General features: G+C 47.6%; 1 protein-coding gene across 1 annotated transcript in view; it reads left to right on the forward strand.

The window, feature by feature from the left end:
• LOC137357418 (tryptase-like) overlaps window positions 1–19047 on the forward strand; it is a 23106-nt gene extending 4059 nt beyond the window's left edge. The window contains exons 3-6 of the mRNA XM_068023765.1: window positions 2273–2486; window positions 6814–7070; window positions 16154–16296; window positions 18619–19047. Of these exons, the coding sequence (XP_067879866.1) occupies window positions 2273–2486; window positions 6814–7070; window positions 16154–16296; window positions 18619–19047 (1043 nt within the window). The remainder of the gene's footprint in view (window positions 1–2272; window positions 2487–6813; window positions 7071–16153; window positions 16297–18618) is intronic.
• The last annotated feature ends 3828 nt before the right edge of the window (window positions 19048–22875 follow it).

Raw genomic sequence — 22875 nt, forward strand, 5'->3', positions numbered from 1 at the left:
GCACGTGCAGTACCAAAGTAGTTTGGCTAGTAATTATTAATATTCTAAAAGAAAGGTCCCTAACGTCAAATCTTGACCTTCTCTGTCTTACTATCAACATCCCCGCAAAAGATCCATGAGCGGCCAGGAGGAATGAAACATTGCAGGAGCTGTTGGATATGACCCAATGACTCACCAGGAACGGGTGAAGGGTCTGCATTAAAAGATCGATGCGCGTGCTGCGGAATAAAGTAGCGTTGTGGAGTGAGGCGAGTGAGTAAGGCACTCTTTGAGGTTGTGAGCCCGGGCCCTTCGCTGGGAAGTTTGTGTAAAACTGCTCATCTAGTTTCATTCCAACTAAACGTGACATCACAGAGTCAGTAGTACTGCAGTGAGTGATGCTATACTGTGACGGTGACATCACAAAGCCATGGGCCCGTTTGTCACTCCCCACCTCTATCTGAGCAGATAGGAAAAGCCCTTTTGCTGCTGAATGAAGAGCACCCGCCCAAATTATGAAACCAAGATTCCTACTGCTCTTTATCCTGTTTAAGCTGATCTGGGAGTGCGACACCAGCCTCGGTAAGCTGGGGCTAGTTGGTCAATCGCGACGAAGTAGTGTGTCCCCAGTCACTAGGATGGGAAGATAGGAGGGCAGACCGTGAAACACGCAGAGACCGACAACTCTGAATAGGATGTGAGCTCCCAAGTGCACAGGCTGGAGATAGAAAGTCAATCCTTCAATGCGTGTCCCTTTGCATCATAGTTCCTTGCTGGGAGTATGGGGTCAGAGAACTAAACCCCCACCCCCACTCCCCCGGCCATGGAATAATGCAACATGATGGATGTCAATATGCAGGCAATTAACCTGATGGTTGGGTAGAGCTGGATGGTAGGCTTCAATGACAGGTGGACCATGAAGGCAAATGGAGAAGGTCAAAAGACTAATTAGTAGATAGACTTAAGTTGTTGGATAGGTGAATAATTCGATAGTCTGTGAGATGGACAGATGCCTAGGTAAATGTTCAACAAATAGGTTTGTACAGGTGGAGAAAGGTAGGCAGGATAATTGATAGGTAGATAAACTCAGATAAAATGATGGACAGTTGGACAAATCAACAATAACATGTATTTGTATTGCGCCTTTAATGCAATGAACCGCACCAAGGCACTTCACAGTGGTGTGTTATAAAGCAAAGTTTGTCACCAAGCCACATAAGGTGATATTGGGTCAGATGGCCAAAAGCTTGGTCAAAGAGGTACATTTTCAAGAGTGTCTTAAAGGAGGAAAGAGAAGTCAAGGTAGATGTTCCCGAGCTTTGGGTCCAGTCAGCTGAAGGCACGGCTGCCAATGGTGGAGCGATTAAAATTGGAGATGCTTGCGATGCCAGAATTTGAGGAGGGCAGAGATCTTGGAGGGTTGTAGAGCTGGTGACAATTACAGAGATAGTGAGGGGGTGAGACCTGAAGGGATTTGAAAACGAGGATGAGAATTTTAAAATCGAGGCGTTGCTCTACCAGGAGCCAACGTAGGTCAGCGAGCACAGTGAACGGGACTTGCTGCGAGTAAGGACACAGGCAGCAGAGTTTTGGATGACCTCAAGTTTAAGGAGGGTATAGTGTGGGAGGCCAGCCAGGAGAGCGTTGGAATGGTCATGTCGAGAGGTAACAAAGGCAGGAATGAGGGTTTCAACAGCGAATGTGCTGAGGCAGATCTAGAATTGGATGATATAAACAGAAAGTGCTGGAAATACTCAGCAGGTCTGGCAGCATCTGTGGGGAGAGAAACAGAATTAGAGTTCCATGTCTTTAAATTTTGCTTCTCTCTGGCAGCATCTGTGGAGAGAGAAGCAAAATTTAAAGACATGGAACTCTAACTCTGTTTCTCTCCCCACAGAATCTGCCAGACCTGCTGATCATTTCCAGCACTTTCTGTTTTTATTTCAGATTTCCAGCATCCGCAGTATTTTGCTTTTATTATAGAATTGGATGATGTTACGGAGGTGGAAACGGGCAGTCTTAGAGATGACACGGATATGTGGTTGGGAACTCATCTCGGGGTTAAATAGATGTAAACTGGTGGGCCATTAAATCAATGGGCAGATAAGGCAATAGATGCAATTGGAAGATGACCTGACAGGCAGCTGATGCATTTGTACTTAGTGATCTTTGTCTGTGAGCTGTGTTTTTTTGAATGCTGCATCCCTGAGGTTTGGCTCGGGACACTGACAGTTAAATTTGGCAAGAAAATGTGAATGAATTTGAACTCTGCTCTTATCTTTTTTTTTTGCAGAATGTGGGGAGCGAGCATTCTACTCTGATGCTGCAGATACTCAGAGTGAATATGAAAATGGTGTCGGTAGTTTCGAAAGCGGAGAGGATAGTAAGGCGCATCTCAAAGAGTTTCCCTGGCAAGTGACCATAACACACTGGAGGAAGCACCACTGTGGAGGCTCCCTTATTAATGAATACTGGGTTGTAACAACAGCCCAGTGTGTGGCAAATAGGTAAAGAAAGTGGCAGAGTTTTCACAGAGGTGAAAAGAGGCCAAGATATTGAAATGTCCATGTGTACGACATGTACATTTGCACTCATAGAATCATAGAGAGATACAACACAGGAGACCGCCATTTGGCCCATCGTGCGTGTGCTGGCTCTTTGAAAGAGTTATCCAATTGGTCTCACTCTCCCCCTGCTCCTTCCCCACTGCCCTGCAAATTTTTCCCCTTCAAATATTTATCCAATTCTCCTTTTGAAACTTACCATTGAATCTGCTTCCACCGCCCTTTCAGGCAGCGCGTTCCAGATCACAACAGCTCACTACATTAAAAAATTCTCTTCATCTCCCCCTCTTGTTCTTTTGCCAATTATCTTAAATCTGTGTCCCTCAGGTTACGGACCCTTCTGCCACTGGAAACAGTTCCTCCTTATTCACTCTATCAAACTCTCTCATAATTTTGAACACCTCTGTTAAATCTCCGCTTAACCTTCTCTGCTCTAATTAGAACAACCCAGCTTCCCCATTGTCTCCACATGAACTGAAGTCCTTCATGCCTGGTATCATTCTAGTAAATCTCCTCTGCAACCTCTCCAAGGCCTTGACATCCTCCCTAAAGTCCAGTGCCTAGAATTGGATACAATGATCTAAATTTTCGGGCCCCCCCACCGAGGTCAGGAATGGAGGCGAGAGAGCCCAAAAATACCTACGACAGCTGGCGTGTCAGTTTCGAGATGCCTTTCCCAGTGCTGGCAACTTTCACCAGGGCGGTGGGAGGGCGGGTCTGAGATCACCTCCATCTTCCGATTAAGACCAATTAAAGTACATAAACAGCTTGTTAAAAGCTTGTCAGAGGTGGAGATTGGAATTTTGAAGAATGCACATGGGTTACACGTGCTGCCTGTTACTGACTACCTGAAGGGAAGCAGGTACAGAGTGGTTACGCAGTCATGGCTGCCTCACAGAATCATTCTGGCCCATAAGAGGGTCAGCGGGGCAAAGGAGGACTCTGCATTTGGTGCTGCACAGGTGGCAGGGAGAGTGGGCACTCAGCACTCGGGCATTGAATGGAGTCACCACCCCCACCGGCATCATGGGCACAGAAGAGCAGGGGACAAGGCTGCCAATCACAATAGGGCGGCCACCTGTCGAAAAGGAAGACTGCAGCTGGCAATGGGGGCATGACTGTCAGATTTTGGGCCCAGTGGCAATGAGGGGCAACACCCTCTGCAGGAAGGGCAGAATCCTGAGCAGCAGGAGGGCACGGGAGAGGAAAGAGAGGGCAGGATGGCAACGGAGGCCAAACCCCCAACCCAGGATTGACCGCCAAAGGTGGAGCTACCTGGAGATGACTCCGATCCAGTGCCTCAGGAGACTGCGACTCTCCAGGCAGATGGTCACAGCGATCAGTGCCCTCGTCGCCGAAAACCTCGCAGCACTGGTCACCATGACCTGCCGGTGGCCATCAAAGTCACTGTGGCCTTGAAGTTCTTCGATTCTGGCTCCTTACAAGCATCAGCTATGGACCATAGTGGCATCTCACAAATGGCTGCACACCATCGCACCTCACTAATGCCCTCTTTGCCAGAGCTGGACAGTACATTCATTTCATGACACACAAGGCCTTTCAGGCACAGAGGGTTTCAGCGCCATTGCTGGATTCCTCCAGGTGCAGGGCATCATCTGTTGGACCCATGTGGCCATCAAGGCACCAAAAGACCACCCAATCAGGTTCATTAACAGGAAGGGGTTCATCTCCTTCAACGTCCAGTTAGTCTGAGACCACAACAAGAGTTTCCTCAATGTGTGCGCTTGCTTTCCTGGCAGTTGCCATGACTGCTTCATTTTCCGGCAGTCCAGGTTGCCTCAGATCTTCACTCCATCCCTCAAAGTGTATGGATGGATCCAAGGGGACAAGGGATATCCCTTGAAGACATGGATACTCACCCTGTACAGAAGCCCTAGACAAAGGCAAAGAAGAGGTACAACCAATACCACTTGCTTACTAGCACTACACAGGCCATAGGGCTTCTCAATGGTAGATGTTCACCAGGCCCACCAACAGCTCCCGTATAGCTAGGCCCGACTGCCTCCTCCTCCACTATCATGGCTGTCTCCATCGCTGTCTGCTCCATTGGGGTAATTCAGTAGAAGAATGGCACCCTCCTCCCACCTGGGCCCCCTCCCTCACATTGTGCGCCTGTTTCTCCCGCAAGGGCAAAAGAGGGTGTCCTCAGGGAGTCCAAACCAGTCCCACACTTCATCTGACCCACCTCCATTCCCACCCCCACTGTCTCTAATTGGACAGGGAACCCGTCTCCGTATCAATTAAGGGCTCATCCCTGTGAAAATCCTGACTTTAATCAGTTTCCCACTGGAGGCGGGTTCCTGACCCGAAAACAAACCCAACTCCCGTTTCCCGTCTCCGTGATGAAAATTCAGCCCCATGCTCCAGCTGGGGCCTATCCTGTGATTTATAAAGGTTTAGCAGAACCTCTTTTCTTATGTATTCTATGCCTCTGTTTATAAAGCCGCCTCAACTCATCCTGCCAGCTTCTAAGATCTGTGTCTGTACATCCCCACATCTCTCTTCCTGCACCCTCTTTAGAATTATACCATTTAGTTTATATTGCCTCTCCCTATCTTTCCTGCCAAAATGCATCACTTCCCTCTTCTCTGCAATAATAATCTGCCACTTGTCCACCCATTGTACCAGTCTATGTCCTCCTGAAGTCTTTACTACCCTCCTCACCATTTGTTACACTTCCGAGTTCCGTGTCATCTGCAAACTTTGAAATTATGCCCTGTTTACCCAAGTCCAGATCATTAATTCTGTGATTTATATCATAAAGAGCCATGGTGCTAATGCCTGCCCCGGGGAACACCACTGCACACTACCCTCCAGTCTGAGAAACAGCGGTTCACCAATACTCTGTCCCTTAGCCAGTTTTGAATCAATGCTGCCCTGTCCCTTTAATCCCAGTTTTGCCAACAAGTCCAATTTGTGGCACTTTATCAAATGCCTTTTGAAAGTTCATATACACGACATCAACCACACTACCCTCATCAACCCGCTGTTATTTCTTCAAAGAACTCAATCAAGTTCGTTAAATGTGACTTTTCTTTAGCAAATCTGTACTGGCTGTTATTTATTAACCTATATTTTTCCAAATGACGATTAATTTTATCCAGGGTCATTGCCTCTAAAAGTCTCCCCACCACCGACATTCGACCTACTGGCCTGTAATTGCTAGATTTATCCCACTCTCCTGGTGTTACATTTGTAATTCTCCGGTCATCTGGCACCACCCAGATATCTACGGAGGATTTGAAGATTGTGGTCAGAGCCTCTGCAATTTCCACCCTTACTTCCCTCAGTAACGTAGGATGCACCCCATCCGGTCCAGATGATTTTTCTACTTTGACCGCTACCAATCTTTTAAGTACCTCCTCTTTATCTATTTATCCTATCCAATATTGCGACTACCTCCTTTACTGTGGCATTGGCACGTTCTTCAGTAAAGACAGCTGCAAAGTACTCAGTTAGTATCTCAGCCATGCCCTCTGCCTCCACAAGTAGATCTTTTTGGTTCTTAATTGGCCCCACCCTTCCTTGGCCTACCCTTTTACTATTTATATGTTTATATATGTTCCATTTTATGTTACCCATTAATGTATTCTCCTACATCTTTATGCCCCTCTTATTCCCTTTTACAGTTCCCGTATGTGTGTGTGAACGTGTTTTCTTTAGGGAAAGAAACCATCCGACTCAATCTGGGCCTATATGTGGCATCAGTCAGACACCAATGTGATCGACGTTTTCACTGCCCACTGAAGTATCAAACGTCTATCTGCAACATCTCAAAGGGATGGCCCATCACCACCTTCTCGGGACAATTGGGGTGCCCAATAAAAGCCAGCCTAGCCAGTGACACCCACCATTAATCTAAAATCTAACCCCCGTGCTGTACCTGTCCTGGGAGTGTTCAATGGGGACAGTGTAGAGGGAGCTTTACTCTGTATCTAACTCCGTGCTGCACCTGGTCTGGGATTGTTTGATGGGGACAGTGTAGAGGGAGCTTTGCTCTGTATCTAACCCCCTGCTGCACCTGGTCTGGGAGTGTTTGATGGGGACAGTGTAGAGGGAGCTTTACTCTGTATCTAACCCGTACTGAACCTGTCCTGGGTGTGTCTGATGAGGCAGTGCAACAAGGATGGGTAATCCTTGGCCTTACCAATATTGCCAACATTATGAGAATGCTTCTCGGCAGGGATTGTGATATTAAAGGGGCGGGAGATGTCGGGAAAGCCTTTAAAAATAATCGTATCTCTTTCAGAAAATCGAAGGACTTACAAGTCGTCACTGGGACAGTTGACCTCACTCACCAGGAAAACACGCACAACGTGGAAAAAATAATCTCGCATGAGGATTACAATCCGATCATCTTCAGTGATGATATCGCCCTGCTGGAGCTGACGCAACCAGTCAATTATAGTGACCTGGCCAGTCCCGTCTGCTTCCCAGACACCAACTACATGGACCCTGACCGCCTGGACAGCTGCTGGACCACGGGCTGGAGTCGCATGCATATGGGTAAGGGAGTCCAGCTCTTCAGCCCCGTCATCCCCCAACCCCTCTGCTATCCCACATCAGCCGCATCTCATTGGGTTATGGTTTCATGGAGTTTTGAAGAATGAGAGGTGATCCTGATTGATTGATTCGTGGGATGAGATGGTTGTCCGATGAGGCGAGATTGATTGGAATGGGCCTATTCTCTGGAGTTTAGAATAATGAGGTGGTCTCATTGAAACATGTAAGATTCTTAGAGAGCTTGACAGGGTAGATGCTGGGAAAATGTTTCCCTGGGGCTGGAGAGTCTTGAATACAGGGTCACAGGGGTCGGGATAAGGGATCGGCCATTTAGGACTGAGATATGAACATTTCGTCACTCTAGACAGTTGTGACTCTTTGGAATACCCCAGAGAGCTGTGGATGTTCAGTCATGGAGTATATTCAAGACCGAGATTGATAGATTTTTGGACTCCAGGGGAATCAAAAGGGATAGTGTGGGAAGGTGGATTTGAGGTAGAGGATCAGCAATGATCTTATTGAATGGCAGAGCAGGCTTGAGGGGCCGAATGGCCTACTCCAGCTCCTGTTTCTTATGTTCTAATGTTCATAGCTCAAGAGGTCATGTGTGGCTGGACCATGAGTGACTATTCAACCATGGGGAACATCACAGCCAAAGCCATTCCCTTCCTCCTCCCAACATGAGCGATCAGGACCAGACGTTTTTTTTTTTTGCCACTCCGTAGCTCAGAGGGCACGGAAGCTAGTTCAGTCACCCAACTGCATTGAGATCAGTAAGCTTAAAATACAATGGGGACTGGAAACCTCAGTGCTGCGGTGTCATGTGGAATGAGCTCTTAGGAAGATGGTGAGTGGGAGAGGTGGGCTGTGGGCTCTCAATGATTTAAGCTGAGAAACCCAGCTGAAATCCGAAGCCATCGCGTGGGGCACAAGAGAGACTCAACAGAGGGCAGGAGATGAGATTGCGACACAAAGAAGCAAAGACAGAGTCAAGATTATAGGGGAAAAGGGAGGAGTGAGACATTTCTCAAAGAGGTCCTAGGGAAGCAATGTGGTGGAGTAGGAGACCGTTTGATCAGTTTTGATTCTAACCCAGCCCAGTGCTTGCTCCTTGTTACCCTGTTTTATGTCATGAGAACTTTTGGTTGTGGTCATTCTCTGAATGGACTGCTTTAGGCTGGCCCAGTGCCCCCACACTCTCATTGGGTGGCACTGGCAGGGGGCACTTTGCAGGCAATTGGGAATCTCACAAACCGCAATTCTCTGCCCATTATTTTGCTATTAACAGGCTGCTGATTCACTATTGCCAGCTTTATCCTATTGCCGAGGAACAATTTAGGCCCTCCTGCCCTCGCCAACAGATTCCCATTGTGACACATTTCTGAAGCTACATCCATTCTATTAACATTGTGTCAGTCTCAGTGCATGGAAAATTCCTCCTAGATCTCTCATTGGTCACGCTATTATCCATCACATACTTAACAGGGTCCAATCAGATCTCAGAACCATAGGAAAGGCAGTAGCCATGGATCCCTAAATTGATGCCTTCCACCGCCTGTGAGTCTGCTGACCATCCAATTTAACCTGACTCTTTCACTCCCCCAATCTTTCCTCCCGTAACTCTGCCTTTCACACCCTGACCTAACCTTACATCTAACCCTAACCTTCATTATACTTTGAGCGGTGCACTGGAAGTCTGCAAGTTAGAGAGACAGTAGAGAGAAGGGGATGGCTGTTGGATCTTTGACCTTTGATAAAAGGAAGAGTTATGGATCGTAGTGGGATCACTATACAAATTTCGGTGTCCAATTTTAGAAAGGACACCATAGATTCACCAGGATGATTCCTGAGATGGGAAACATAGCTGTGAGGAGAGACTTGAGAGTTTGAGACCTTTTGCATTAGAGTAAAGAAAGCTTCAGAGGAGATTTAGTTGAGGGTTTTTCAATTCATAAAGGGTTTTGACGGCATAAATGGGGAAAGAGCAGTTGGGGAGTCAAAGGTGAGGGGCCATCAATTTAATAACGTCGAGGAGAGAGTTAAGAAAAGATTAGTTTGGCATTGAGACAGCGCTATGGGGAAAGAGCGGGGCAGTGGAATTAGGTTAGGATTGATACAGGGCTGTGGATAGAGAGCGGGGCAGTGGGATTAGTTTGGGATTGATACAGGACTATGGGAGAGAGCAGGGCAGTGGGATTAGTTTGGGATTGATACAGGGCTATGGGGAGAGCAGGGCAGTGGGATTAGTTTGGGATTGATACAGGACTGTGGATAGAGAGCAGGGCAGTGGGATTAGTTTGGGATTGATACAGGACTATGGGAGAGAGCAGGGCAGTGGGATTAGTTTGGGATTGATACAGGACTATGGGAGAGAGCAGGGCAGTGGGATTAGTTTGGGATTGATACAGGGCCATGGGGAGAGAGCAGGGCAGTGGGATTAGTTTGGGATTGATACAGGGCTATGGGGAGAGAGCAGGGCAGTGGGATTAGTTTGGGATTGATACAGGGCTATGGGGAGAGAGCAGGGCAGTGGGATTAGTTTGGGATTGATACAGGGCTGTGGATAGAGAACGGGGCCGTTATAGATTGTTACAGGTCTGGGGGGAAAGTGGAGCAATGTAGCTTTTCACAGCTTGTAGCTATACTTGGACCCTTCAACATGATTATTATTTCCAATCACTCACTGCTCTTACAACTTTCTGTCATTTGTGCAGGAGATTAGGACAGGGGACACAGTTCCTCAGATTGAATTATTTCTGTTGTAGGGACCTTCTTAAAGTTACTGGATTAGTGGAGGTTTTGCTATTGTTGATGGAAGGATAATGGTCCAGATTGAAGGAAACCATCGAGAGGTGGTGAGAAGACTATGTCAGTCAAGAAGCCATAATAATGTCACACCAAGATTGGGAAGAGCAAGTTCGAATAGCAAAGGGTTCAATGAGGTTAGCTGGAGGAAGAAGAGTAAGCAAGATGGTGTAATTTGAGGTTTGGAAGAGAGAAGCAGCAATGAACATTGCAGTATCGAGAGGGGAAGCAAGAAAGAAAACGCAATTGAGGTTGGCAGCTAGGAGCCTATCAGACAACTCGCTTTCTCTTGTCACTTGTCCAACAGTATGTAACAGGTGATAGCAAACCCTTCCTACATATGGGAGCAGGATCCTAGTTTTGGACAGACTTGGACTTCATAACCCTCAGTTTCTGCCGTTATCATCACTGTAAGATCGGCCGAAACACTGCAGAATTGGCGTCAACGGCTGTTTTTGCCTCTTTTCTCCTGAGGTAATTGTGGACCTGTTGCCAGAGAAGGCTTGCAGAAATCCCGGGCGTTGGAAACATTATTGAGGAAGTATTTGGCAGGAAAGAGGAAACCAGTCCTCTTGAAGGCAGCTCCAGAAATGGAGGAGGACAATGAGAGTTCCAATTGAGATCTGCGGAGATTAGGAGGCCAAGAATCTCCGTAGATGGGGAAGAAGTATATCATTGGAGAGAACAATGGCGGGTGGAATTTAACAGAAATGTAAGAAATTGCACAAAGGGACTGAAAATGACCGAGGCACATATTCCGTGAATGATGCTGAAGATGAAAAAGAAACCCCAGGAATCTTAGTAGACTTAACACTTAATATATTTAACTAATGCAGAGGAGCAATCAACAAAGCCAGTAGAACATTGAACTACATAGGGAAAACAGTAGAATATATATATATATATCTGAAGAAGTCCGTATCAAACTCTACAACACTGGTCAGACCCCGATCCTGAGGGCGACTCCGATTCCCTCATTAAGACACAAGCACTGGAGGAATTGCAGCGAAGAGCTGTGAGACTGATCCCTAATGCTGCGGGCTTTGAGATATGAGGAAAGACTTGGGCTATTTAATCTTCAAAGGGGGTGTCTGAGAGGTGATGTTGTAGAGGCATATACGGTAGTTGAGGGAATAGAAAAGGTAAATCTTGAAAATTATTTCAGATTAAATAACGAGAGTAGAATAAGGAGACAAGTGTGAGCTAGTAGCCGCTAAATTTTGGGTTGCTATCAAGAGGTTCTTCACTTCAAGAGTGAGAAATACATGGAATAGACTCCCAGATGGAGCAGTGGAGGTGAAAATCTTGGAATCACCTAAGAAGCAATGGGATTTTGCAATGGGGAAGACTTTTGAGTCACTGGATGAATGAACCTAAGAATGGCCATCCTTATCCATAATTATCTTGTGATCTTGTGACTAGATAAAACCACCAAAGGTACAGGATGGGAGCTGTTAGTTCGACTTGTGAAAGAAATAAAGTAACTATGTCTTTGAAGAGTTGGAAGAAAGACATTTTTACCCAACCACTGAGGAGTACAGAGGGGTTCAAGATGTAGTAATGCAGCAATTGTTCTGTGGGAGTTGTGACCAGGGCGAGGTCGATGAATCCTCAGCAGAAGCAGGATGGGAATGATCTTTTAAATTCATTCACGGGATGCGGGCGTCGCTGGTAAGGCCGGCATTTATTCTGCATCCCTAGTTGCCCTTGAGAAGATGTGGTGGGCCGCCTTCATGAACCGCTGCAGTCCGTGCTGTGTAGGTGCACCCGACGAGTTTGGGAGGGAGTCCCAGGATTTTGACCCAGTGGCAATGAAGGTGAATGATATATCTCCAAGTGGAGAAGGAACAAAAATGGAAGAGAGATCTGAGCCCGGGGATCATCTGAGCTGATGCGGAAAGAGTTGGAGAATGTAGCATTAACCACCAAGCAGACAATAATAGTTGGTTGAAAGACCCTATTATGCCACAGACGTATAGAAAATCACAAGGTTAGAGCAGTTGGATTGAACAAGGACCTTGGAGATGCAAAGAAGCAAGGAGGCTCTTGATCATACAAAGGGAGGGAGGAGGAAGACAACGAAACATATTGAAAAGAGCAGGGGAGACGACGAGGTAAATGAGGAAATGGTCAAGCGACCGGAAATTTGGGTTTCGGAAGGCTGTAGATTGATGGCAGAAGGGAGGGGGGAAGGCTGAGGGAGGTGAGGTGGATCTTCAAGATGTACAAGCTTAGTCTACGATCTGCATTGATTTAGGGCCAACTGTTTCTGTCCAACTCCTCCTCAGTGGCTCTATAATGAGTACTGGAATTAATCTAAAGTCTGCTTGATTTATTTTTTTTATTTAACTGCTAAGCGTCCCAAAGAATGATGGCATTTATTTTACTAATAGCTCTCTATTTAAGGTTATATAATCACAGCCCTTGAGTTAGCACGACAAAACCAAAGAAATGTGATTCTACAGTGGTAATGCCACTAATGTCGACTAGTTTGCTTTGTGCTTCGGCCATTAGAAGAATGTAAACTGGTGGCACAGTTGGCGCCAGTGGCTGGACTGCCAGTCATGCAGATCAGAAGATGGACATGCGACCATGATAACACTGTCCATGTATGGCTGGAACCAAGCGGTGAACAGGAAAGAATGGAAGCTGTTTGCGAAGTAGTTCTACCCCATTGGAGAGACGGAAGAAGTCACCTGTGGCGCAACCTCCCACCCAAGCAAGGGAGCTGAGTCTTCTCAGGCACCGGCAACCATCTCCTGGGAAAACCCAGAGTTTCCCATGGATACCCCATGATATTAAAAGATATTTGCAGCCATGGATAGAAGCCAAGTTACTCACCCACCCCCCCCCCCCCCCCAATCCCCCACAAACCTCGAGCAGTTGAGTGTCCAGGATTGGTGGGATCTGGAGGTGGCTTCCCAAGAGAAGACAGAAGTCGTGAATGGATTTCAACACCTTTAAGTCCTATATCCAATGATCCCAACCATACAGATCAGGGCAACAAGGATAGAGGGAGGTCTAACTGGTAGAGGTGAAGGTGGCAGATAAGGTAAATATTCTGAAGGGTTTGAGCGTGGGTGAACAGTCATGGCTTGACCTATGGGCACCTTGGAGTGGTACACACAGGTCTGTAACAACTCAGGGCGAGATTGCGACCTCAGTTGGGTCAGATAGAGCTTTCCTGGAGGGCAGAGAGAGGGGAGAGAAGCCACTGGCAGGACTCAATCCAACACCACTTTAAATTACTACCTTAGCAGCGGGTTACAGATTGGCAATTGGCAGAAGCTGGGGAATAAGTACCTCTTGTTTGAGGGAAGGGGTGCCAGACACAGCAAGATGGGCAAAACATAAGGGATAAAATAAAAATCAATTGAATAGAAAATTGAAGTAAAAATTCTCTCCATTGTGTTCCAGATAGGGTCCTAGAAGGCACCCCAGGATTGGCTACCCCAGTAGAAGATTGACCACCCACATGCTCATGGAATGGACACTCCGACTTAGCACCAACCAAGGTTTGGCCCAGTCTCAGAAGACCTGGCACTCAAGGAGAATGATCGATCTTCTAGTCTGATCCACTGCTCATGGAACCAAGGGAAACCCATCAGAGGAGGGTCTTCTGGACACTGGAAGACCCTGAGAGAAACGTGCTTCCACAAGGCTGACGCCAGTCTCAGATACTACAGGAGGGCTCCCAATTTTGAAAGCTGTCCTCAGCTCTGTAGCACACTGAAGTCCTGCGTTGGACATTGAGAATAACACTCAATCCTTTGGCTCTGTAGTTCCCCCTGTATTGATCTCAGAATATCTCCAGATGGGCAATTAGTAATAGGAAGCAGGAAGATTGTTTAACTGGGCTGTGAATCAGTTGGTTGGAACTATAGCTTAGTGCTTTGTTATTGGATGAAGAATTGTATTTATGTGCAAAAATAAACATTTAATTGGTACTATTTTACACAACCTGCAAATGTACTACGTTTACCTAACTGTTGTTCGTCCTTCAAGGCAAAGATGACCATGTCCATCAACCAGGGTGTTTGGTAAGGTTCTGGTGGGTACGTAGGTGACTGCGATGGCTGATCTGTGCCCAGAAGGTTCTGCTGCAAATAGGGCAGGATACCGCGTAAGATTGTGTTTTGGACGAGCTGCTAGCTTGGGATGCCCTCTCCTTGTGTTTTCTCTCCGCCTCTGATATGCATTTGCTTTTGAAGGAGGCCGCACCCTTTTTCATTTGGTTGCGCCATGCGCAGTGATCCTGGGCGAGCTTCACCCAGGACTCGGGGGTGGTTCGATATCAAAACTCCTAAGTGAAGCCTTCAGAGTGTCTTTGCAGTGCTTCCTTTGACCGCCATGAGAGCGCGCCCCAGACTCAAGCTCTCCATAGAAGATTTGCTTTGGAACTACACAACTAGGAAAGTCAGGTGGAGGGCCCAGCGTGTGTTGTGATGCTGGTCTCGATGTTTAGTGTACATCTCTCCTTATTCCTCTCAAAATGTTTCACCTCACCTACCTCTGAATTAGATTTCCTCTGAGAGCCCACTGACCAATCTACTAACAGCCAATCTCAATCCACATTCACTCCCATTGCAGTAAATGCCACTAGTAGTGACTGGAAGCAGGAATTCTACCTGATTCATCATCTTCCTAGCCTAGGACACGGGATAATTCTAGCCCCCTCCCCCTGATGCTCCCCCACCCCCCTCCCCCTTATCCCTCCCTTTCCTCATGTCCCCTTTGGTTCTTTGTCTTCTGGTTCTCGACCCTTCTGCCAATGGGAACAGTTTTGCCCCATCTATTCTGTCCAGACCCCTAATGGTTTTGAACACCTCTATCAAATCTCCTCTCCAACGAAAACAGCCCCAGCTTCTGCAATCTATCCTTGTAACCGAAGTCCCTCATCCCTGGAACCATTCTCATAATTTTTTTTGCACCCTCTCTAAGGCCCTTGCATCCTTCCTTTAACAGCCAATGAAGTGCTTTTGACGTGGCAATCAATTTGTGCACAGCAAGATCCCACAAACAGCAGTGTGACAATGACCAGATAATCCGTTTTAGTGTTTGTTGTGTTACGATAAGGTGATAAAGGTGTCTAGAGGTCTAACCGTAACAGGGTTTAATTTTAAATACACTGTTTTTATCTCCCCTTTGGTGAATCCTTGTTCACCGCTTTCCAATTATAAGGCAAAGAAACAAGCACAAACAGGCTTTCTTAGGTTTAAAGAAGAAAAGTTGAAATTTATTAAACTTAAACTCTAATTTGGTTGATGCCTACGGATGCACACCACACCCATGCTAGCATACATACGTGATAAACACATGCAAATAGAGACAGAAAAGAGCAGAAGAAATTGTGAAAAAAGTTTGAGGCAATATCTGGAGTTTTTGTTACGGTTCTTCGAGCTCACTGTAGAGTCCTTGATTGTAGGTAGATCTTGCTTTTTGTTGGGGCCTAGTATTCTTCTTAAACCTTATTTGCTGGAGGAGACTTTTCTTTCTTGGGGTTCATGTGTCTTCAGTGGATTCAGAGGCTTGTGGAGAAAGAGATGGGAGCAGACAGGAGAGATCGTCTCAGTCCAGGAGCAAACAGTCTTTCTGAGTTCAAACTCTCTGGCCAGTTCAAAAGAAAGCCCTGGAACAGGCCAGTTAGTCATGTAACCTGCTGCTCTAACCAGTTCTGGCCCCTGTGGGTTGCATCACCCCAGCAGGCCCTGAAATGCGCTTCCCCACCCCCTCACTGGTGATCAACATCCATTGTGGGTTGAATGTGTCAGGGAATGGTCCTTTGTCCTTCCAAGCACTGTCTGTTAATATGCAAATGTCTTTTCCAGCCACAGCTGATCTGTTTAACAAGTCATTTCCTCACTCCAGCAACAGTTAAAAGGCAATGTTCGTGACAAAATTAATGTGCCTCATTCTTGGCAGGTGGGTGCCGAGTATGACAGTTGGTTGGGGGGAAATAAGTATTGGCCCAGGACACTGGGGAAAACTCTTCACTCCCCTGTTTATCTTCATCCGCCTGGGAGGGCAGGTAGAGTCTCAGTTTTAATGTCTCACCCAAAAGATAGCACAGCATTCCCTCAGTAACAGCACTAAGAACATCAGCCTGGATTATGGGGCTCCAGTCTCTGGAGTGGGGCTTAAACCTACAACTGTCTGACTCAGAGGTGTGTAAGTGCTCCCCACTGAGCCACAGGCCAACCCATGGGCCTGCAATCAAAAAAGATAAGTTAGGTCAATTGGGCCCTCTGATTCTCAACTTGTCTCAACATCTTTCCACACAGGCTCACCAAAGCAGGTTCGGTTCCTACACAAAACGAGGACGGATTACCTCAGCAAGTCCCAGTGCGAGATTGAAAGGGGCGACATTATATGGAAGGACATGATTTGCACACAGAACACCAGTCCCAATAGCAAGAGCTGTTCAGTAAGTCGACTCAAAGAATTGCTTCTCTGCAGTGTTTAAAGGATAGAAAGGGGTGGGGGGGAGGTGGAGAGGGGCAGCAAAACCAGGGCAGGTCACTCAGCTACCCCCACTTTTGGGAGGCGGCGTCAACCCAAAACCTTCTCCTGCCCTCTCACTCTGCAGGCATTTACTGACCCGTTGTGCAAATCTTAGGAAGATACAGCACAGAAGGAGACCATTCGGCCCATCGTGCCCGTGCCAGCTCTTTGAAAGAGCTTTCCAATTCGTCCCATTCACCCCTGTTCTTTCCCCTTCCTCCAGCGAATATTTCCCCTTAATTTATCCAATTCCCCTTTTGAAAGTTACTATTGAATCTGCTTCCACCGCCCTTTCAGGCAGCGCGTTCCAGATCACAACAACTCGCTCGTAAATAAAAAAATCTCCTCGCCCCCACCTCTCCCCCCACCACCCCCCCGGTCCTTGTGTCAATTATTTTAAAACTGCTTCCTCTGGTGACCGACCCTCCTGCCACTGGGAGGAGTTTCTTCTTATTGACTCTGTCAAAGCCCCTCATGATTTTGAACAATTTGATTGAATCACCTTCTCTGCCCTTAAGGAGAACGACCTACAATTTTTAGTTGTTTCCCCTTTCCCACATTTGCAGGTTTTTTTTTCGGCATTCAATTAATCTCTTTAGTGCCTTTGGGAGCAAGGAATACCCACACTGAGCGCAACAAGTTTATATCAGTGGCCATCTCCCAACCACTTCACTTCTTCAGTCCCTTCACTCTCCAGAAGTACATCCAGTTGCTTCTTGAGCTCGTCTGAAATGTCTATAACCCTTTAAAGTGCCACCTGAACTTCTTACTCTTAACCTCCTATTTGGTAGCTTGTATATTGAAGCCTGCACCCAGCACCATCCTAACCTGGAACCATATTGGCCATTCATCATGGCTGGGTCAAGATCGTGGAACTCCCTCCCTAACGGCACTGTGGGCGTACCTACACCACACGGACTGCCGCGGCTCAGGATGAAAGCCCAGTATCACCTTCTCAAGGGCAAGTAGGGATGGGCAATAAACAGTGGGGTGTGGGGGGTCTGACATCCCTGAAGATTTCCAGGAGGGTCTCCATTTGGTAGGTAGCAGCTGGCCCCAAGATGGTGCTAAATGCTCGTTATGGGAGGGAGAAGGCCACGCAGTAACCTTCTCAGTCACTTACCTGCTGAAGGACTCGCTCTTAGTCAAGGTCTGCGTTGGGAATTGTCGTTCTGATCTTCGGGCCAGGATGGATCATCTGTTGTTGCAGCACCATCTCCCATCTGGAACTCTCTCCTACTGTGAAGCTCTAATGACCCCAAAGATCTGGCTGTGACTGGAGCGAAGGGTGGGTGTATATTGCTCCCCTCTCCCTGCACCTACCTCCCCCACCCCCAATCTGGAACTCTGCTTGGAAAGGGATGAATCCGGGGATGGGGTGGCGGCAGGCATGGGAGAGGAGGTCTTCACGAGTGCATTTGTCACATGACCAGGCAGCGGAGGCCACTCAGCCCCTCGAACTTGCTCCGCCATTCAATTGGCAGATGGTCCATCTGTCCCTCAACCCCAATAAATCCGTCTTTGCTCCATATCCCCAACAAGAAAAAATCTATCGATCTTGGTCTTGGAAGCTCCAACTGTCCCCCTCTCCTTTGGCATTCATAACCATTTGTTTGAGGGGCAGGGGGCAGGGGTTGAGAGTTCGAGATTTCCTCCCCCTTTGTGTGAAGGAAGTGTTTCCTGATTTCTCTCCTGCGATTTGTTTCTGCTGCGTCCCGCCCAAAGCTCGGCGCCTCTCGGTCTTCTGATCGAATCGCGCTTTTGGCTCCTTTGCGTTCCCTTCCGTTTTGGAGTCACTCTTCAAGTTGCGGGCAAAGGCAAATGGAAGTTCAGGGAGGGGAAAGAGGTCTGGGGAGATGGAGAGGAGAGAGAGCACCCCAGGTTTGGAGAGCGGGGTAGAAAGAGTCCGTGAGGAAACCACGTGATTCCTTTGGGCCTGATTGGGTCCATTTCCCAGCAGTATTAACAATATTGTTTATTACTGGCAGTGTTTTATCAAATCATCATTGCCTGGCCATCTGATCGCAAAATGGCGGCTCTGTAATGTTGAGCAGCTCACTAACTAATTTTTTTTTTATTCCTGTCTGGGAATGTAGTTTGTTCAGCTTGATACAGTGATAATTCTGGAAGTATGTAGAGCAAAGATTACTGCTTACAACAGAAGCTAAAAGCTGCTAGTGCGTTTATAGAGTGGGAGGGCTTTTACTTGGCTTTGCTGAACTCAAAGTCTCCTTTATCTTTCCAGGTGGAAGCCGGGAGTCCGCTGGTCTGCCTGTCCCAAATCTCAAGTCGCTGGATACTACTGGGCACCCTGTCCTTGACCCCCAGCGACTGCCAATCGGCCATTGTCTACACCAGGGTGGCTCACTACATCGACTGGGTAAAGGACCAGACTGTGGCTGTCGGCAAACCCTTCATCCCGCTCATCCCCGCCGCTCCCACCGACCTCCAGAGGGAGGGGTCAGGGTCAGGTTTGGGGGAGGGGCCTCCTGCCAAAACCACAGCCAAGGCCGGGGGCAAGAAGCTTTGGCGATGGACGGACAGGTTCAAACCGGAGTCGCTGGCCAAGGAGAATGGCACCCTGAACCGGGGAGGGGTGGTGGTGACCCCACACCTGCTCCAGATTACCTGCTGCGCCCTGTCCTTTCACAGCTTGTGTTTGCTCATTAGCTAGCAGAGGCGGCGCAATTGATAGATTAAAGAGAGTCCAAGGTCCTCCTTGCTTTTGTTATCTTATGTACAATTTTACACAGCACAAGCTGTTTGGCCCATTGGTCTATGCCGATGTTTATCCTGCACTCGAGCAGTTCCCTAATCGCATGTGCCTGCCTACTCCCACATCTCTTTATCTCTCTTCACTTCAACCACCTATCCAACCTCCTCTTAGCTGCTGACATTGTCTCTGCTTCAATCCTGCTGCTCTCTGCCCGAAATCTCTTCTGTTTAATCTTATATCGATGTCCCCTCAACCCGGGGGCCTCAATCATTACAGTCTGTCCCATCCCTTCATCATGTTGAATATCTCGCTCAAAGCACCCTATAATATCCTCTGTGCTCCCCAACTACTAACAAAAGATCAACCGGTCACTTCAAGGCTGTTTGTGGGATCTCACTGTGCACCCACTGGCTACCCCATTTCCTTAAGTTGCGACTGCTCAGTCCTCTCGCTGCTCCGCTGCAACTTTGCAACCAACAGGGCAACACTCAACCGAACACCCAGCATGTCCCTGACACTCAATGACTTAAACTCGGCGTGCACGAGGACCCAGCGGGCGACCAGCAAATCCAGCAGGGCTCCCTCATCCTGAGCTATTTATTCCGGAACAACTTTGGGGGTAAAAAATACTTTTCCCATCTATTTTTGTGGCACTTGTGGACAGAACTAATAATTGGTGACTTTCCCGAATCGTTTGGGATAGACTCCAAAGTTTCCACCCCCCCCCCCACCCAATAAAACCACCGGACATTTCAAGATGAATGAGTCAGCAGGAGATTAAGACCAGGATGTGACTTGTTTTACTGTGTTAATAATGTCAGAAAACATTGCTTCAAAACCTTAAAATTAATTGGATATCAAATGTAGCACAGGCTCCCTCAACCGCATTCACTTCCTGGGCCCTGAGTAACCTCCCATCGGTTGCCAGGGCAACTGAATCCTGGAAAAGTTGGGGTGGGGGGGGTAGGGTGGGCTTAATTTTAACTCCTACCCGAACGGTGGGAAACTGGCCAGTTCGGCAGTTAAAATAGCCGCCCTGGGGAGGCCAGGGTCCGCCATTTTCCGCGATTCAGCGAGGACAGTCACCTCCTGCGGCCCTTCATAATGTGCGCATTGGCACAGGTTAGTGAGGTCGTCAGGAACCCAAGACAGAAGCCTGACTTTAGACGCAAAGCCGTGAACGTCAGCTGCGCTTTCCTGACTGAAAGAGGCGAGTGGCTCTGTGGGGCCCCAGCAGGCGAGTTAATGCCTCCTGGATACACCCTCCTGCTTCCCAAATGGGTGATGCCTTTCCCCATCCCCCTGACACCCCTCTGCCCAAGATGGTCCTCCATCCACCTAAATGCCCCTCCTCTTCCCCTAAACACCCCTCTCCTAGACACTACTTCCTCTCTCCCGAGATACTCCCTCCCCTAGACATCCCTCCTCTATCAGACACCATTCCCCTCCCCCTCAACGGCCCTCCCCTTCTGCGAGACACCTCCCTCCCCAAACACGCACACCTTCCCCCTAGACGCCTCTTTGCATCCCCACCTCCCTCCCCTAGACACCCCTCCCTCTAGACGTTTCTCCCCTTCCCTTCCTCAACATGTCCCCCAGCACCCTACTCCGCTGCCCAACCTGTGGCCTTTGGCAGGATCTTCTGCCTCTTTTGACGGGATCTCAATGAAGCCTGCCTGCCAAGGTCTGACCGCAATGGGGACAATGTGTGTGGTGTGGGGTACTAGGTTACCAACTCTGATGCGATATATTCCTGGAGGTGCCATCACATCACCTCTGACTTCCAAGCTGCTGCAACAGCCATTGATCGCTCCAGACCATTGGATGATAAGTGACAGCTGGTCAAACAGGCTTTCCCCACGACCAGTGTTTCTGTCATTAAGAAATGAATGTTTTCAATGAAAATGTTCAAAGGTATACTTTTATTAATGCTCCTGCCATTTTTTGTTTCCTCCTCACAGCAATGGGCGAGAGGTTAATCTTCAAACCTTGGAGACCAACCCTGGAGCATTGGCAAACCCTAGTTGGGTTTGGGACAGGAAATGGGGCCGGTTGTGGGTGTGCGTCTCCCCCATCTCAGGCCCCGAAAATAGGCCCTAAAGGAATTTCTGCCCCGGTGACTTCAAAAGATGTAGGAAAGGTGACCGGCGGGGGTGTGGGGTGGGAGAGCGGCGGAGAAGGAAAAAAAAAAACATTAGGAAAGAATCACGTCAGTAGCATTGACATTCCAGTTTTGGCATCTGTTCCCCACATATGGTTTGAGGCCCTGGATGAATCAGACCGAGATTAGTTCGTATTAGACAAAAATAATCTCGAGTGCTCGCGTAACCTCAAAGGAAATGTTTGTTAAGTTAAAGGTTGTTTCATGGACTGCTCACCAAACAGGAGGTCAAGGATTAACTGCCTCCCCAATTAACTTTTCTCAGTCATCAGTCCTTCAACACACACCACACTCTAAATATTAGAGTCCTTAAATATAACTTCTAGGACGTGGATCCTAGTGACCAGCTTAATTAACCTCACTAAGAGCAGAAGTAAGCCCTATGGCCCCTCAAGCCTGCTCCGCCATTCAGTAAGATCAGGGATGGTCATGATCTGATCTTGACCTCAACTCCATAACCCTCGATTCCCTTTGGCAAAAAAATTTATATCAGCCTTGAATATATTCAATGACCCAGCTTCCACCACTCTCTGGAGTAGAGAATTCCAAAGATTCACGACTCTCGGAAGAAATTCCTCCTCATCGCTGTCTTAAAGGGGTGAGCGCTTATTCTAAAACAGTGCCCCTTAGTTGCATATTCCCTCATGAGGGAAAACATCCTCTCAGCGGCTAAAAAAGTTCCTTTTATCCAGCATAATGTTGCTCATTTTGCTCCCGGCCTCTTTAGGAGTCATCTCCTCTCCAATATCCTTTTCAGTGAAGATTCAGCACCCCTCCATTGTCTTTCTCCTCCACTGTTCCAATTGTCCCCCTCATGCGCTCTCCTCGGGTTACCTTAACGTCTTAATTTGTTTCATCTACAATCTTTTTAAAAATTCATTATTACTCTTTTAAAGCTCTTATAGGTCCTCCTCTTTGACTTCTTCCCTCTTTATTTTCCCAGTGTTAAAATTTCTACTTTTGCCTTGCCTCGGCAAGCTCGGTTGTCATCTAAATTCTGCCTGAATCTAATATGAACCTCTGCTGACTTCTTCCTTTCCAATTGGATATTAAAGCTCATCATTCATTTGGGGAGGGCAAACAAAGCAAGGGAATACACAATAAATGGTAGGATACTGAGAAGTGTTGAGGAACAGAGGGACCGTGGAGCACATGTCCACAGATCCCTGAAGGCAGCAGGACAGGTAGATAAAGTGCACAAGGAAGGCATATGGGATACTTTCCTCGATTAGCCAAAGCCTAGAATACAAGAGTAATAAGAATATAAGGGAGGTTATGCTAAAACTGTATAGAACACTAGTTAGACTGCAGCTAAAGTGCTGCATACAGTTCTGGTCACCACATTACAGGAAGGATGTGATCGAACTGGAGAGGGCACGGGGAGATTTACGAGGATGTTGCCAGGTATGGAGAATTTTATCTATGAGGAAAGATTGGATAGGCTGGGGTTGTTTTCTCTGGAACAGAGGAGGCTCAGGGGAGATTTAATTGAGGTGTATAAAATTGTGAGGGGCCTACATAGAGTAGAGAGGTAGGATCCAGCTCCCTCAGCAGGGAGGTCAATAAACCGGGGGGGGGGGGGGGTGTTGATTTAAAGAAATTGGCAGAAGGATTAGAGGGGAGTT

This window comes from Heterodontus francisci, chromosome 48 (assembly GCF_036365525.1).
Source record: "Heterodontus francisci isolate sHetFra1 chromosome 48, sHetFra1.hap1, whole genome shotgun sequence".
NCBI lineage: Eukaryota > Metazoa > Chordata > Chondrichthyes > Heterodontiformes > Heterodontidae > Heterodontus > Heterodontus francisci.